Source organism: Ischnura elegans, chromosome 1, assembly GCF_921293095.1.
Source record: "Ischnura elegans chromosome 1, ioIscEleg1.1, whole genome shotgun sequence".
NCBI lineage: Eukaryota > Metazoa > Arthropoda > Insecta > Odonata > Coenagrionidae > Ischnura > Ischnura elegans.
In genome coordinates this window covers 10,171,520-10,190,800 of record NC_060246.1, presented here as the reverse complement: position 1 = coordinate 10,190,800, position 19,281 = coordinate 10,171,520, and the positions used below count along the sequence as shown (strand labels likewise).

General features: G+C 35.4%; 1 protein-coding gene across 5 annotated transcripts in view; it reads left to right on the top strand.

The window, feature by feature from the left end:
- Positions 1 to 16,191, top strand: part of LOC124155391 (cytohesin-1) — a 35,339-nt gene extending 19,148 nt beyond the window's left edge. For all 5 annotated transcript variants that reach the window (XM_046529188.1, XM_046529196.1, XM_046529172.1 and 2 more), the window contains 7 exons: positions 1,838 to 2,104; positions 4,037 to 4,149; positions 4,239 to 4,387; positions 9,040 to 9,151; positions 9,309 to 9,536; positions 10,910 to 10,979; positions 12,276 to 16,191. In XM_046529188.1, the coding sequence (XP_046385144.1) occupies positions 1,838 to 2,104; positions 4,037 to 4,149; positions 4,239 to 4,387; positions 9,040 to 9,151; positions 9,309 to 9,536; positions 10,910 to 10,979; positions 12,276 to 12,363 (1,027 nt within the window). In that variant the 3' untranslated portion in view covers positions 12,364 to 16,191. The remainder of the gene's footprint in view (positions 1 to 1,837; positions 2,105 to 4,036; positions 4,150 to 4,238; positions 4,388 to 9,039; positions 9,152 to 9,308; positions 9,537 to 10,909; positions 10,980 to 12,275) is intronic.
- Positions 16,192 to 19,281: the final 3,090 nt, after the last annotated feature.

Sequence of the window (19,281 nt, the reverse complement as noted above, 5' to 3'; positions counted from 1 at the left end):
TTCAAAATGGAATGTATATTTATGATTTCTTTTGCTGCTGGTAAACATATTTGTTGCGTCTTTAATCCACTCATTTTACTAGGCCATTAAACCATGTCAGTGAGACTGGCTCTAGCTTAGCTGTCCAAACGTCTTGATCTTTCCACATTGATAGCTTTGGAAGTTAATGGCACCCATGTTACATATATTCTCTGTACCTCTCTGAAAATTATTAAAATACTAGCTGACCCGGCAAACATTGTACCTCATAATAATTAATTAACAGTTTAGTTACACTGTTTATAAATCAAGGGAGCTGTACTGCAGATTTCAACAATTTTTCACTTATTGTAATAAATTAAGAAAAAATTGAAACTACAAAAATAAGCATTACAATGGTTTGTTAGAAACATATTTTGTGTATTTAATCCACATAGGATAGACCAAGGCATGCATGCACGGATTTATTTCAATGAATTTTCTACTTTTTGTCTTAAATTAAACTGGTTTTATGAAGCAGTTAATAAAGTCAACATTTTATGCATTCAGTTGTTTGCCTATTTTCATTTTTAACGGTAAAAAATCTTTTTATGCCCAAGTCTTACCCCATTCTTGGGGCAAGTTTACGCGATGCTAAACCGATGCTTGACTGATACTCAATACCTCGTGAAAATAGCACATAGAGAGCAGCATTAATATGTCATTTCTTGTGGCGTGCTAATTATAACTCTGTTTGGAAAAGTGCACTGGCTAAAAATGCCCCAGTGTGCTTAAAGGTGCCTCGGTCTACCCTACACATTCAGCTTTATTCACTTGAGTATAGTACCTTCTGATATACAACAGTTTTTGTTTTGATATCAGGTGGAATAACAAATAAAGCTGATGGTTTACCAACATGTGAACATGCAACATATATTTGACCATGAGAATTACATGCCATTTAGGGATTCAGAGAACAAACAATCACCTTGTGATTTGATAATCATCATTGCGAATGCAACACGGTGTGAAATTTGAATTCATTTTAGCTCAAAGGTCATATTGGTTGGGATCATGGGAATCCTTGGAATGAGAACTTCATCATCTTTGAATTTTCCATCAAGTATAATCACATTGGTCATTAGTTTTTTAATCACCAAACGCATTCCAGTGCATAGTTTTGGTTGGTTTAGGTTACGAATTATCTTGAACACCGAACCTACCTTGAGCTGTAAATTGTGCTGTGGTAAGCCACATGCATCTAAGGAATTTAGGAAGTGCTTTTTGTGGTTATCAATCATGTTTGTGAGCACTTTGTTGATAAGCTCATCTTTCGGGGATATGAAATTGCAAAACTTGCAAGGAAATAAAATCAATCTGCTCGATTAGTCGACAGGTACGCAGCTATTACTGTCAGTCAACAATTGCGTGGAGATTTGTTTACCCACACGGTGCTTGTTGGCATCTCAATTTGAGCTGGGCTTAGCTTGAATTAAATGATTTTAATATTATTTTAATCCTTTAAATATGTTTTTGAAGACCAACTGTCATTGTCCACTGCTTTAATTTAATATCTAAGGGCATCTTGTTTAAGCTGTGTCATTTCTGCATTTACTGATGGCAGTATAACGATTTGAGGTTAATAAAAAGTTCATAATGTATTATTAATCAATTTTTTAAGGATCCATTGAATTCATGACTTTGTATTGCCAGAGTTGAGGAGATTCCATTTATATACATATATTTCTATTTTAAACCCAATTTTTCTAAAAAAAATTTGTTCTGAGAGATAATTTTTTTATTTCAATATTTTTTTGTGTGGGCTTGAGAATGACTTAATTGATCTATGTATGACAATCCTGTTGTTTTCATATTGCAGCAAAAACAACACTAGAGCAAAGAAAATGTCTATTGGGCGGAAAAAGTTCAATATGGATCCAAAGAAAGGTATTGAATACCTAATTGAGCATGGGCTCCTGAGGGAGACGCCAGCAGATGTGGCCCAATTCCTACACAAGGGCGAAGGACTGAATAAGACTGCCATTGGTGACTACCTAGGGGAAAGGAATGACTTCAACGAGAAGGTCCTCAAAGCTTTTGTGGATCTTCATGACTTCACTGATCTCATACTTGTCCAAGCTCTGAGGTTAGTGGCAATTTTCATATTTTTTACTATCAAAGTGCAAATTTAGTTGTACCCTGTGGTATAAAAGAGGCAACTGATGTTTGTTGAATGCATTGATGTCAAGTTTGTCCCAAACTGACTCTATAATCATCACTAACCCTTGATTAGGATTGTCGTGTATGGGGCCCATACCCTTTCACTATGCTACACTTCTTTAATGCACCGAATGTGTGAGATTGCTCCAGTATGTACCATGAAGCCACTATTTTGGGAACACCTGGCATTATAATATTCACCACTTGTCTCCATATTAAGTGTAGGTAATCTAGTTTCTTAATATGGAATTTGACACTATCCTTTATCATCAGAGCCAGACACATTTTATACCAAATTTCAACTGGTATTTTTGCCTGTAAAATCAAAATTAAAGCGAGCAGCAGCGGAGATTATTTTACATTGTGAGGCAATTAACTGTCAAACTTTTATTTAAATAATATAAATTACCTATATAAATAGAAGATTCATTGTTAACTTATTTATTATTCGTCATGTGGATTATTTTTTTTTTTTTCTCAGATTATTGATCACAATGTACTTAATTGTGCTATGGAATGTAGAATCAATATGCTAAGAAAAATGTGGTCGATAGTTTAACTTGAGAGGTCACTCAACAGCAATAAGTGCATAAACAATTATTTTTCTCAAATATACAAAGTGTCATCATTTGTATGGCTAAAATGAAAAGTTACAAATTTTTAGGGCCGAATTCCCTGCATTTTTATGTCCGAGGAATAAACTACTTTTGTCTCCAACACAGCCGCTCTCTCCCCCCTAACGGATGCACCCTTTGGTCCATGCCACTCTTACGGTGCACTAATATTCGTTTTCATCTTCTCCATTTTGGGTGCTTTGTCCCTATGTTTGCATTATGACACTAATTAGGTACAATATGAATAAGAATAGGTTTTGTGTATTCCAACTGTTGATTTTGACAAAAACCATTGAAGATGTAATTAAGTGAGAGTACTTGAGATAATATCTATGTGCCCCCCATCCCTCCCCGCCCATTCATGTCAACCTTTCCCCCCCACCTCCCAATTTGTAATATGTATTGTGTGCCTCCCATTTTGAAACGTTGTATGACTCAAGGACAACCAAACCTCCATTCTTAGCTTCTCCACCTTGGCCACCCTTCCACCCCTTCTAAGTGTTTTTAAGGTCATGCACTTACTGTATTTGTACCTGATGATGTCACCCAGCGATGAAACTGGTTGAGACTTAAGTTATCTACGTGAAACCTACTAAGTTTTTGGATTCAACATGAAGCAATTTCACAAATTCACACCTCAAAATATCCATTTTACTTGCCTAAGAGGTGAACATGTAAATCAGAATTGATGAAATTAATTTAAATTGAGATGTTGGAGAAAATAGGAGCTGCTCTTAGGGTTTAATTAATATAAATTGATTCTCCTTGACCTTTGCTAATCAACCATCTTCCAGCACAATAATCAGGATTGCAGATGGTGTAATTTTCCTTGAGGATAATTAACAATTTATGGCTGAAAACATGAAGCCAGAGGGTGATATTGGGATCAAATTAAGCTTTCCAGAAATCCAAAATGATTATACATATTATAATTCTTAGTACATATTAAGGATGTGTTCCTCTCTTGATGCTAAGCACTTAAGTCAGTCACTAATGTTTGCTATGAATTGCAGCGTGTTAAGTAGACAAATCATGCACCCAAGAAGAAGAGTAGTTTGATGATTTCTTTTTCTGTCATGATGCAAAGGACCTCCTTCAGGCTTTGAAAGATGAGGAAACATAATTTGTCTACTCTCATATTTATTTTCCATCAAATGAACAATTAACTCTTCATTAAATCATTTTTTTTCTGCAGTATGTGTCATAATAATATTAATTATTCGTTGCATGTCTTATAATTGTAGACAATTCCTGTGGAGCTTTCGGTTACCTGGAGAGGCTCAGAAAATAGACAGGATGATGGAGTGTTTTGCTCAGCGCTACTGTCAACTCAACACCAATATATTTACTAATACTGGTATGAAATTGAACTTTTCGTCCTATGTTAATGTATGCCTATACTGCTACTCTCTTGTAAGTAATAATTGTGTTTTTTTATCACTTTAGATACCTGCTATGTGTTATCATTTGCCATCATCATGCTTAATACCAGTTTACACAATCCGAGTGTGAAAGAAAAGCCCACTGTGGAGCAGTTCATTTCCATGAATAGAGGCATCAACAATGGAGGGGATTTACCCAGGGAACTACTTGTCGTGAGTGCATCGTGGTTGCTTTTTTCATGCCTGTTATTTAGCAGCAAAATAGTGTTGTGTATTTTACAATTTGGTTTGTATGAATATCCACTCAACCGTGAAAACCTTAAAACTGTGAATTTCGTCTTCCGTGAAAAAAAAACTAGAAATAGCCATGAATTTCATCATAAAACCTTAAAAATCTCTCCAACTTGATAATAATACTACGATTGACTGGTCAAATTGGATATGTTAATAATGTTTCAAGGTCAGGCACGTGCAGGCTCTTAGTCTATGCATTTATCTACACACGAATATTCGAAGTGTAGTAATTGGTCCGTACTATGTGACGACACATTAGCCGATATTTTCCATATTAATGGCGAAAGTCTGTTATTTTGTCTAAGCATTTCAATTTCAGTGAATGCTTGGGATGGACTTGTATTTGAAAAAGGACGACTGTAATAACTTGCATTTCTAATAGACCCAGAATGAACCTTTTGCGAAAACTATCTGATTTGCAACTCAAAGTTTGGTTCCCACACAAAATGAGGCCACATACTTCAAGGGCATATGCTTCGAAATATGAGTTTGCATTGGAATTTCACTTATGGAAACATTTCTACAGCAAATAGCTCTCAATAGACTGTGCTCACCTCGTTTGAGTTTATGTGAATAATAAAGTGAAAGTGAAAATAATGTGTTTCATCAGGTACATATTCATTTTGTCTTTATATATTTCAAACCAAGTGCATTATAATTATATGAAATTGATTTTTTGATTTATTACATTCTATAAGCAAGTTTAATAAAATATTTTCGGCCATCTCAGAAAGATTGGGTTAGGGAAATTTGGTTACTGCGCAGTAATAATAACATGTGCAAAAAACAATCTCTTGGCAAGGAATTAAAAAAGGACTTCTGGTGTCCAGACGGAAGAAGATCCTAAGGGATATTATAGGAGGCCATAGTGTTCGGCGTCCGGGCAAGAGCGCTAATGGGTTGGGCCTTTAGTCGGCCCTGAATTTTGCAAACGATAGGTGACATCATAACAGATATCACTTTTCATTGCTGCATTTACATTCACGGCGTCTGTCACGTATGTTAATTTTTAGATAATATAAGGCTGGTTATTGTCTTATTGTTGGCATATTAATGGACCGTGAATTTGACGACATAGAGACTGTAAAAACCGGAAAAAAACGTGAAAACTTGAAAAAAAAATGTGAAAACCTGGAAAAAACCATGAAAATCATTGTTAAGGTAGAGTGAGAAAATCATTGTTTAGGTAGAGTGGGAAAATTGTTGTTTAGGTAGAGTTTTGTGGTTGCACTTGGTCAAAGTATGATCCTGTTAAGTTGGTCAGACAGCCTTTCACCCTATTACCAAATGAGTATGCCCCCCCCCCCCCCCCTCCCATTTCAAATAATTCATTTCATTCTCAGTGTTCTTTTAGGTAAGATGGTGTCCATGAATGTCAGTTTTTTGTTATACAGGGTGTTTCATGAGGAATCCGCAATACTTCAGGAGGTGGGAGGGAAGACAATTATAAACATTTATTGTCCTGTATGTTATCATGGGGTCGCATCTCCATAGTTTCTGAGCTCTGGCAACGCAAACCTTTCGTTGGATACACTTTGCAGTTACCATGGAAGTGGTTTTTCTCGGGTATCCAGCCTTTTCGACATTACAGTTAATACTCTGGATTTTAAGGTCATTTAGGTCATTAAATCTGGAGTCGAGGAGTGGTTTTGAAGCATTGGTGCAAACCACTTTTCTGTATCCGTGATCACGCAGCCACGGATGTGTGGTTTTTGAAACCAGGCATTACATGGAGCAGTAATAATACGAGTGAACCATGTTATCACCGCTAAAAAGATCGTGAACTGGCAAAGAAAGCTCTCAATGAGTCCGGGAAGCACTCTAAAATAACAGAATAATGGCATAAATAATAATGTATTGTTTGTTTCACGTAAATTATGAACATTGCAAATGAAAGTTTGAGTTATCTGTGTTTTCCGATTATTCGTACCGTTTCTCCAACATCATCACTAGCCCATTGGGATAATCGGGAGTGTACTGTAATTTAGGTTGTACGAAAATGTGTGATCATAATTTTCTGAAAAAAGTAATCTTTGAGCTTAATTAAAGCAGAGCTTTGATCAACTATACGATTTTGCGATCTCATCCATTGTTTCAAATCTTTATACAGGCGGTCCTCGACTTTCGTACACTCAACTTTCGTACAATTCGCACTTTCGTACGTTCAAAATTGACACCTTTTACTTGACTTTCTTACGCTAAATTCGGACTTTCGGACGTTGGTCTGAAATTTTTTTTTAATTCCCGCGATGTTTACTGCGCATCCCAACATTCAATTGTTTCAAATGGCAGTATATGCGAACAATACGAACGTATACAATGAAGGGAATAGTTGGTAGTTGGCACTAATCTAGGTGATTTATTTGAGAGAGAGATTGCCTGCTATAGGCTCCTTCATCAAGAGAAGAAGAAAGCCTTCATTGGAAAGATTTTTCAAAACATTTGACTAGACATCATCAAATAGCTTTCAATAAAACTAGTCAGATCTTCTTTCTAATTGTGTTTTTTCGTTTGAGTGCTGTTTAATTCATGTACACTTTCAGCAAAGATATTGCACGAAATTTCACCCGAATTCTGTTTCTCTTTTGTCTTTGAATAACATGCGAAATACACGCGATCACGAATGTCACCTGCCGAATGTCGAATTTTGGTGTAAAAATTAAAAGGTATCCAGAGTGCGGGTTCAACAATTACATTTTGTTATTCTTCTTGATATGTATTTTTATTTATAGTGGATGTAATAAGTGGAAAGTCAACTTAAACGCCAAGAGGAAGTTTCACTCGATAGCCAACTGAGTTCTTGTTTTTTTTTTTTTAACTTTTATTTACATTTTCCGCATATTTTCAAAAGAAATTAGATGATTTGAGGAATTTTATTAACATATTATTAAAATTTAGTGAATTGAAATAAAATCAGTGAAAAAGAAAGGTTTTAGTACGTATATTCCGCTCTTTTGGAACGTAACCCCTAATTAGTATAGAAGTCAATGGTTCGACTTTCGTACAAGTTTTCAGGAATGCATTGTGTGCGAAAGTCGGGCAATTGCTAATTTTTGTTCTACCTTAATTAATCAATGTCCTTAAAAATTCAGAATATTTAAGTAAAATGTCAAAAAGGCTGGATAGCCAAGAAAAACAGTTTTCATGGTAACTGCAAAGTGCATAAAAAATGCTTAAAATTGTCTCCTCTATAACATCCTGAAGTATTGCAGATTTCTCCTCAATCACCCTGTATACTCTTGACCCATAGAGAGCTGGAACGTTTTTATACGTTTTGCATGCTGACTGCGGCATATACCCAAAATTTCTACTGCTACCTGGATATCTCGCACTTGGGCACTTTCCGTCACCATGAGAATCGCAAAGGGACTTAACTCTACCGGAGCAGCCCTCATGGAAAGGGGGTGCCTCTACTGTCCAAAGGGGATCTTCTGCACTGGCTGGCAGCTAAAATTGTGTACTCCCGCAGCCTAAGGGTTAAAGGGATACTAAAATAATGTTTTCCCACCCATTTCCATTCATTTCTCTATTTTTCTTACCTTCTGTGGCCCTGAATAAGCTCATTCTTCTTATGCTTGCCTGCGTGGGCATGTCAAATTTTAGTGTGAGGATACTGAGTGATCCGTCTTTTGCTATCAGTTATCCCCATGTCCCCTCAATCTCTGCTCTTCAGCTCCTACCTATTTAGTAGAAATGCAGATTTCCTTATTTTATATTACGCTTGTAGTAATATAACCTTAAAAATGTCTTGAAAACACTAGTGAAATAATGATTGTTGATGGCATTCCCCGTGGAGTGGTTCAGTAGGCGCAGCTAGGCTTCTGGGTTGTCGTCTGCATTGATCGATCTTGGTGACAACAGTTTCACATATGTTGCAGCAGGCGTCTTCTGGTTTGAAGTGTCGCATACAAGTTTTTTCCCGTCTAATATAGGCCTTGGTTTTGGCCAGGTGTATCCTGATTGGTCGGTTGGTCAGTTTGTGGAAAAGTTTCTTCCAGGCATTGGAGAGCAAATAGCTGTCTTCCCTGTTGAACTTTGGTGTTCTGGGTAATTTGATAGCCCCTAGTGTATTAGTTGGGCATAGTAATACTTCTCTCTAGCGAACTCCAAAAATGCTAAACTCATCACTCTTAGGCTCTTTTAATACATACGCCAATCCAGTTTATTAAAGCTTTAACTATATGTTGTTGATAAAAAAGGTTGTAATTATTCTCCCAGTTTAAAATTAAAAACATTCTATTGTGTTTTGTGAAACATGCATTGCGTTGGTAGCAAGGGATATTCTGTAAATTATTTTTTTCTACATTTTAATTTTTTTCTTACAAAATTTGCTGAGATCTGGTGATGAAGTCACTGTAATCAGAAGTGAAATCTGTGCTCTTTATGTCTGGCACCAAAAGTTATTTTTATTTGAGTAAACAGATGATAAAGTTTATGCACGATAAGCTGTCACAGTGTGCTGACAAATACATAGTTTTATAATATCAATGATTTCATCCTTTGCTCAAAATCAAATTAGCAGTCTTTGCTATTTAGAGGAACCATTATGTTATTTATTTGTCATTTTTCAGAGCCTGTATGACAGTATAAAGACAGAGCCATTCAAGATTCCAGAGGATGACGGAAATGACCTTATGCACACGTTTTTCAATCCAGACAAAGAGGGATGGCTGTGGAAGCAAGGTACTTACTGTGTACTGACATATGCTCTCTCGACACAAATGAAAACTGATTGCATATTGAATGCAAGTTTGTTTTCATCAACTTTGAACCTGTCTTTTATTATGTTGTCGATGAGGACTTCTCTTTTTTGTGTTGAATCATTGTTATTCTGTTACAGGTGGTCGCTACAAGAGTTGGAAACGTAGATGGTTCATCTTGAATGACAATTGCTTGTATTATTTTGAGTACACCACGGATAAAGAACCTCGGGGTATAATTCCTCTCGAGAACATCAGAGTGAGAGAGGTTCAAGATCGGCATAAACCTCATTGTTTTGAGCTGCATGCCACGGGTACTGAATTCATCAAAGCGTGTAAAACAGACTCTGAAGGGAAAGTTGTGGAAGGTTTGTACTGCTATCATTCTTTCGAGTGTTTTTAGTTCTTCTATTTCATATAAATTTCTATGTATGTGCATTGTACCTCAGCTGTACTTAAAAAGTCTCCTGAAAAAATCAGTTTAATCCTGAGTATAGTTGCCATATGGATCATTATTTTTTGAGAAGTCATTGAGGGTTGTCATTGTAGTATTCACCACTTCTTCGTTTGGTTACATTTTCATAATAGGCTCTGTATATACGTATTTGCATGTTCACCAGTGGAGATGCTTAGTTGTTGGCTCATTGCTACTATGTCTGAACAAGTACTCTTTTTCCATTGATTGATAGAATCTGTAGTCAAAACTCATTTAATGTGCTTGAAACATTACCTAGTCAATTAATTATCAAATCAATTGTTAGTGCACTACATAATGGTTTAGTTGTGTTTAATTCTGATGTAGGAGTGACGCAGCAAAAGAGTGAACTTGACAGCAAGTGGTGATTAAAGTGCATCAGGAAGTACGGAGTATTTCTGAGGAATAAATATATTCCAAAACATGTGGAACAACCAATAAATTTGTAGGGCATCTCAAAATTAGAGACAGGAAATTTTTTTTCCCCAAAATTTGAATCACTTTGGACATTACAGTAATTTGCCTTCGAAATTTTGATCTCGCATAAAAAATTATCACGTTAGTGTATTATTTGGTGTTTACGCTGTTTAACTCAAGTGCACCAGTGTATTAGGATGATACTGAACAAATAACGCTTAATGGTTGCTCAATGTTCAGTTTAGTGAATTTTCCTCAAAAATTGAGACCTTTGTCATCTGGCAACAATAGGTTGTGTATTACTTAGTGATAGAATTAATTATTTTTCTGATATGGAAAAGAAAATTATTTTGTCAGGGTCCTTTTAAGACTGTAATGTAGCTATATTATGGTATTTGTCACAAATTTTTTATCTTACATGAAGGCATAGGCTTTAATCAATTATGATTCATTATATGTAATTTTAATGCTAATTCATGTCAAATTTGTGGAAAAGGCAAAATTTCTGTATTAATTACCGATTTCATGGTATTTTGCTTTATTTTGCAATATCGCATCTTGCTGATGTCCCGGATCTCTCCCGGTGGGGCAATATGGTCGTTTTTGGATAATGACCCTGCAAGACCTCAATAATTTTGTCTGATTCGTGGTTTTGTCAGCATTGAAGCTAGGCTTTTATAGTTGAAAGCAATTGCAAAGTACGGTTCTACTGAAGATAATTATTTTATTTATGTATTGTGCTGTTGACAACAAGATATACTCACAGTTAGCGATGCACATCTTTTTTTTCTATATTCAGCCATAATTTTTTAACATAGTGGTATAAATTTTATTTTTTTTATTTTTCAGGGAAACACACTGTCTACAGAATGTCTGCTGCAACTCCAGAAGAGAAAGATGAGTGGATAAAGTGTGTCCGGTAAGGGTTATTAACTCTCATATTCAATCATAATATTTTCTATGAAAATAACTTACATCTGAATTTTATTGATATGCTCGCATGGTGATAGGAGCTATCGATGCTACTATTATATGTATATGTGCACATGTCCGTAATCGCTTGAATATTGGTGGATATGTTCAACAGATTCAGGCTTCAATTGGTGGAAGTTAGACATATTTAAGTAAATGAAAGGTCGTAGCACTTTTCCACAAGAATTTTTTAATGCGTACAACGCGTTTCGGCTCACTGAGCCATCATCTGGTACAAGGTCTTGTACCAGATGATGGCTCAGTGTGCCGAAACACGTTGTACGCATTAAAAAATTCTTGTGGAAAAGTGCTACGACCTTTCATTTACTTAAATTTGTGGATATCTTTCTCTCGCTTACATTTTTGGAATCAATTTGTGTCAAAAATCATGTTTTAGCATACTTTTAGTCGAAACTTCAATTTACTCACTAAACAAAAAGCATGAATGCCGTCTAGGGCCTTGTCGTTATGGCGGATCGGAAAAATTGATTTTTTTCAAATCCATCTGGCCCAATGAAAAAAAGTTGTGGGACCAATCCAAAATAAGGCCTGAAAATTTTGAGACCTCTAGGTGAACCCTTGACCTTCGCTAAAATGCAATTTAGTGGGGGAGGGTCAAAATTCGTAAAAATTTTATATTCCGAAAATTTCGTGCATTTTGACGTATCTGCCACCGTTTAGCCACAAAATGCCTAATTTGAGTCCGCGTCCACGAAGAAAATATTCCAACACCCACAAAGCGTCGCGGATACAAGAGCGGCAGGCCGATCCCGTCCCCTTTTCACTCCCTTCTCCCCCTCCCACGCCTCAAATACAGCAAAATTCATCCCGCGTGTGTTGCTAGGAAGGCGTTCATCTTTGATTATGTATATCGTGAGATGGTAGAAGGTAAGTTTTATTTGCCCTGCAAACATTAAGAAAACTTCAGCTTATGAGTAAAAATGTAATCACTGTTCAGTTTCCACACAAGAAAATTAGGGACTGATAGTAAAATGCAAATTTCAGTCAATTTCTTACTGTGTGAGATATGTCTGCAGAATTTTTTATTGCTCGACTTTATACTCGTGAAATTCTTTCAGCAGATGAAGATAAAGGGTGGTAACTTAATAAAGTGCTCATTTTGCTGTGTGACTCAGCATCTTTTCCAACCTTTAGTCCCATTAAATATGTGTTTGATCAAATTTAATGTTGAGGGTCTTATTGCTTGGCTGCTTTTGATTATTTAATATCTTATTTTTTCCAGGCAAAGTATAAGTCATAATCCGTTCTATGATATGCTTGCGGCTCGGAAGAAAAAAGCTCAAAAAACAAGTACTCATTCTAAAAGTTAATATGTTTTAATCATTAAAGTGCTGATGGACAGGTCCACCTCTGTTGTGGGCTGATGATACGCTTACTGAGAGTGCCAGTAGCTGCAGCATGACTCCTAGAACACTGAAAAAGTGCACGAGGTTGTGGCTAAGTGATAAAGTGGTGCAGACTAAGTGAATTTTGAGTAATCACTAGTGACTGGTAGTGGTAATTGGTGTTTGAAATTTTATACAGCCGATTCTGTATTTACATTTATCGTATCTCAAAGAAGCTTTCAAGATGAAATGGAATATATATATATTTTTTAATGGCCATGCTAGAGTCCATTTATATGTCGATGAACGTATGCGAGTGCGTGCGCGTGCTAATAGTTATTTTTTAAGGCTTCGGAAATTGTACATAAGAAACATGCAAATTTTTAAGTGTACATCAGATTTTTATGTAAATATTTATTTCAGATTATGTTGTTATTTGTTTTTATACTTGCTGTTGGTGATTACTTGCAGCAAGAGAGCACAAATATTGTTGTTCATGTTTCTTTATAAAATTGTTTAGAGATGAATTCATTGTCATAGTCCTTTTCAATGTTCAATGTTTTGATGTGGTCAATGTACAGCTTGAATTACGCAAAGATAGCCCATTTACTTTACAGTATGAAATGGCTACAGAAGGTGAATGTTGTCGTTATTGTAGAATCGAACCGCGGTACCACTCACTTGCATGTACCTGTAATTTATTTGTGGTAGTAGGTTATATTTAAAATTGACTCACTCTACTGTTTACCAAGGATAATATCATACACTTAACAATAAGGTGAATGATGTTTGGAAACTACAATTTTGGTGCTGAGACCTTAAACTCTGTGTCAACCCTTTCCTCAATCGACTCTCTCCTGAAGTATTGGCTGAATTAATTGAAGTTGTCTGTTACGTTCATTTTGTTTCACATTTGAACAATGACTTCTCCCAGAAATGAATTATGTACAATCAATGGTAGGCTTTCAGATCAAGGTTTTTTTTTCTTGATTAAATGTACCTGAAAAACCTTGTAGGTTAACGTCTTTCTGAATGTTATATTTTCAGTTTTATTGTAAAATGCATATGCCAAAGGTAGGTTTATGCCATGCACACTTATTTGATAATATTGTATACTTTTGAATTAATGTCGTGTGACTGCAGATATGAGTAATGATTTAACAATTACCATACCTTGGAAAAGACACCATTTAATCCCTTGATGTTGTAAACATCAATATGGAATTTATAATTTTAAAGATTGTGACTTCAATTAAGCAACCAAATGCTCTTTTATATTCTTGTGCTGTGCACTGTTTGCAAATTATCAATTACTCTGTGAGTAAGCTTAATCCTGGTAACTGTATGTTGACAGAAAATGGATTTTGCACCGATGTTTTACAATCATTACTCACAAATACATTCATATCAGCTTTTCAGCATAATAATGATTATTATTCTATAGTAAGGAAGAGGAAACAGATTTTTCATTAAAGATTATTTAAATACAGTGTAATTTAGCTTGAGAAATGGGGGTATACTATTAGACAATAGACGTGCCCTCATTGAGAATAGTTTTTAAAATTTCCATGCAACGGTTTCCATTTTTATGCAGTTTTCAGTATTCCCTAATTATTTAATGATTATTCTGAAGCTGCTTAGTACATTCTTTTACTGCATATATTTCTAATGATGATGGTGCTCACTGGTTTTAAGTATTCGTGCATAATTTGGTGCATTTTGATGGCTTGTGAAAACTAAGACCATAATATGTTTTACCCTAGTGACTATGGCATGTATTCATATCACTTCAGAAACTTTGTGAGTGCTTTCTTAAAAAATGATTGGTGAACCTCCGCTCGTTATTTTAAATATTATTCTTGTGGACTTCTTACCGATTCCACATCAGAGGGCTACGAAGTTCAGAAAATTATTTCTCCCTCTTGTTAATACACTCACTTTGTTCAACGGTTTTTTCTCTCCAATTATATATATTTCACAAAATGAAAACACCAAAAATTATCCATCTATTTGATCAATGGATACTTATTGAGTAATTGAAGACAAAACATTGAGGTTCCTAACCTTTCTACAAAATCTTGAAAAGATGCTAACGTCAACAGTACATCCTGTCTACTGACTGTGGGTACTACACAGCATTCCCCTGCCCCCTTCATCCAGAAAGCAAATTAGCCACCACACCAAATGTGTGATGAAATCACTAACTTTCCCGTGGGCATCAATTTTTGTGTTTTTCCGTCTTTAATTCATGAGTAAATCACTAAATGCACAAGGATTTTTTTCATTGGCAACTTACATTCCTGCCCTTCTTAGGAATTCACAAATTATAGTGCAATTTTTGGTCTGTTGGGACAATTTCACAATGTAATCAAAAGAGAAAGCAAACTTTTATTGGGAGAGCTCGCTCAATATGTGCCGAAAGAAAGGTTTTGAAATTGTGGCCACCATCCTGATTTTACTCTCTCACCCTTGTGTGCATACCTGGTAAATGATCATTTTTCCGAAAACAAAGTAATGCGCTCAGGTGCTACCTTTTAGGACTTAGCTTATTTCAATGAAATTAGCTCTTGCATTACGTTGATGAATTTTATTATTGATGATCTTTGCACATCTGAAAATTTATGGAATTATTTGTTGCTTCTATTCGTATTCACATTCCAGTATTTAGTTGCAGATTATCACTTCAGGGTGTTAATCATGGCTTTGAGTGCTTTTAGACCTGAGCTACCTCACTGCCTCAAGACTTTCTGATATTCTGCAAGAGATGAAATTTGTTTTATCATCTATCTAATCAAATTTCCCTATTTATTTCATGGTCCAGTTCAAGTTGCATATGTTTATCTCAAATAATAACAAATTTTTTCATGTGTAACTAAGGTGAAGCAACTCATGAAAATTTTGATAGTTAAGCGTTCTCTGCTTTTCCATGTTAATTGATTGATTATTGGCTTAGGCAAATTTTTCATCTGACAATTACCATTTGAAAAAATTATTATTAAAAATTTTCTTGACCCTGAGTGAATATATGGTAAGGAGTTTTTTTCGTGGGTAGAGTGTACCTAAATATTCTATTTAATTTAGCATAAGAAACAATATATTTCTTTCTTATGAAAAATACTTCTATTTTGAATGGAATTTCCTTATGTGAGTTCAGAAAGTGATTCTGTAATTTCATGCATTTGAATCGAGGTGAATGATAGCCTTCAGTTAACCGTTCACTCTTCATTTTGAAATTTTGAATGAGATAAAAGAAATGAAACCAATTCAATGTAGCCATCATAAGGTCGTCTACCGTTTGTTGGTGCCTTGAGTATGCTGGCAGCTTGAGCCCCTTTCTTGGCGGAAGGCGGTCAGCAATTTCTTGAAGACTTGTATATTAGTGTGTACTAGTCAGTAATTTAGGTGCAACTTTGTCATTTTGACCAACTTTAAAGGAATAACTGAGTAGGAGATAAAGTGGGATTAATCAAAACGAATTACTTTACCCCAAGTTGAAATAATATAATCCTGTTAACTTTATAATCATAATTAAACGTCTAAATTTTCGTAATACCTCAGGGTGTTTGATACTTTTTAGTTGGCCCAGTGAATTGCATTAATTTCAATGGTGGTCTATGGGCTCATTGTAGCCGTACCAAATATTAATGTACATACATTGATTTTTAGCTACTCACACACAAACTAAGCATAATTTGTATATATTGTATGATTAAAGGAACTGTAATCATTGGTTTATGTAATATATTATTTGATACATGCATTCTATTGTGTGATGATAATTCTGAAATGAATAAAGATTTATATTTCACCGTACTGTCAACTCTTTGCATCACATTTCTTAGTAATGGTGAGATGAATTCTTCCACCAGGTCAGGTCCTCTGCCACCAACTTTTCAATGATTTATTCCACCATTGTCCCCAGGGTTTAATGATGGTGTTTGTTATGGAATAATTTAAAATTATAAACTGATCGACTCCGCTCTAAGAAGAGGTCTAATTTGCTTTGTATGTAGTGGTATTGATGGTTGACCTCTATTAAGAATGCAAGATTGGTGCTGTTTCTACTGTGTCAGTTGTCTGAGCATAGATGTGATAAAGACAAATGTTGCAAGCCTCACCGCTGGCACCAATCCTGCTCGTAAATGTGACTGTCATCGCATTGCAGTCGTCAAATCCAGACTATAATTCTCACTACATTGACTCATTACTCAGACTTCATTCTGCATTCCACTTCCAATTTCTTGTAGCTGGAGTTACTTAGTGGTTAATCACGTATTCATGCTGCTTCAATCCACGGCGTGGGTTCTGTAGTGGTTCTGTGTAGGTTATATGCACCTCTCCAAAAAGTGATTCGCTCACTAACTTCCCCTGGCATATTTTTCTTGTGATCCCACCTTTTTGTAGTTCTCTTTTCAAGTGCTCGTGGAATTCACAAAAGGCGGAGAAGCATCCAGCCTATCGCGTGAGGGCAGTGCTTTGCTTTGCGTTTGCCCAGTTGTTAAAACAGATAATCAGATGAGCATTATCCGACATCAGTCAACTCCTCCCTGCACCAGCAATCTCTGCCATCATTTGATTAAATCCACTAATACTTGTGTTACAATGTTCTTGACCATTTGTTTTAATTTTCATTACAGTTAGCTTGGCTGTGTTGAATGATTGTATGTCTGCAATGTTGTTAATTTGAGCAAGTTGTGAGTAGGGTCGATTTTAGCATGTTTTCATTCGTTTTGATGCTGACTCATGTCTTTGGGATAAATTGCAGCAACTGAATTCGCATTTTATATTAACAGCAGATTAATTTCCTTCCTAATGTTGTGTTACATGTCCTAGGTACCAACCATGCGCAATGTTAATGTGGAACACATTGAAGTTTAGTCTATGCTATGTATTTGGGGACAATTTAGTGGGAAGGTATCAGCAGAAGCAATGGAAGCACTGTTTTCTTTGATTTATGAATTGAAATTAGTATTATACCTGCACGTAGACATGCCTGGTACATATATACACTGTCTTTAAAAGGAAATCTCTTCCTCCTTGAATGCGAGAAACCGTGGGATCTGTTGATTCCTCATTGGAAAAGTGAATCTGTTGCTTGACTGGCATTTCTTTACCCTAGTTTCACGTAAAAGGATCTTTATCAGTGGATTTTCATTGTTATCTGATTCACAGTATCTTTAGCTTCCAGAATGTGACGCTTTAGGCATATTTTTGCGTAAATTTTCTTATGGTTTGATGTAATTGGAGATGAGATTAAACAGACAGATAGCAATAGGGATTCTTCATACTATATTGTGTCCAGCCATTTAACGCAAAATATGAGCAGCTCATCATCCAAATTGTTGCCACGCATGCGAAGGGTGACTGTCGATGGAAGTTTGCCTCCTTCATGGGTGTAAATTAAGTTTATAATGTTTTATATCAACAAAGGCAAAGTAATTTTGAGAAAGATTGGCTGAAAACTGCATTGAATTGTTGTGAAAAAATGAGATGAGAAATTGAATGATCTATGAATGTGTAATTTTCATAAATAATGTACATCATGTCTTCTTTTGAATTTCCAATGTTAATTTTAGGTATGTTGTAAACGTAAAGATGTAAAGGAAATTGTATTAACAGTTTCACACGGCCGAAGGCAAACATTTCTGGAAGGTTGCATTTACAGGCTGATACTTCCTGTTGTTCTGTTAACTCATGCGTCATTATTGCTCCTCAGTCTTCTGAAAATTCATTGTGGCCCTTGTGGCTGAGCGCTTTCACCTCGCATGCCCTCCTCTATCGGCAGGGAGAAGAATGACGATTAAGGTTGGGATTATTTTTCATCATCAATGAAATGCATTTGATAAGTTTTCACTCAGAAAATCTTTAATAAAATTTCAAATTTATACACAGTAATAAATTCAGGAAGTAATTTTAACACCTCTATGAAAACATTGAAACATTTTATGCTGTGCATCTCCAATGTATTTCCTCTCTGCTTAGTCCTCATTTTCCATGTTACAGGGTTGGACTAAAATTCTTTTATCATTTATTGACCAAATAACTTACAGATTAAAACATTATTAAGGGGCTATAATAACAAAATATTGGTGTAACATATTGATTAGCCAGCAATAGTACTGACTATTTTAAAACAATTTTGTGAACATGGTAAAGAAAAATTTTGCAAACATTTTACTTCAGGTTGGCTGATATTTAATTGAAATATAATAGAGCCGCTGGTGCTGGTCAACATTGGAGAGGAAAATTTTTAATGTTGATCAATTTAAAAAATATTGTTAGGCCATTAAATAATCTTACAAATTCTCTTTCCTATTGATCTTTTCAAGAAGCCTTTGTCAGTATAATGCACTTTATTGTGGCCTTGTTTATGGCTATTGTCTGCCTATGGTGGGTATCTTGAATGGTTTCAATCAGAAATGAAAATCTTTCCTGCTCTTAATGCATTCTTTACATTTTCACTGCTGAAATGACAGAACTATTGAGCTCTCTCCAATTCACTGAAATGTTAAATCTCTCGCTAATAACCATAATACATTTTTTTTTCTTTTGAGGTGATTTGAACCATCTCCAATAAATGGAGGCACTTGTAATCATATCAGTGAAAAAAGGATGTTTCAATTTATTTTTGAGCTTACACCAATGTCTCATCACTCCTCCATCACTTGATCATTATTCGACCCAGAATTACCAGGTGTTCTCATTGGAAGTTAAATTGGTACCATGTTATGATTAAGACATGGGATTCATCTTTTTATTGTTTATATTTGATTCAAGAATGATGTTTGTCATGCATGAATATGCTCACTAAACAACTTTAACAAGTCTTAATTTTATATTTCGATACAGTGCCATCAGAATAAGTACTTTTCTATTATTTTTATGAGTCTTCTTAAATTACTT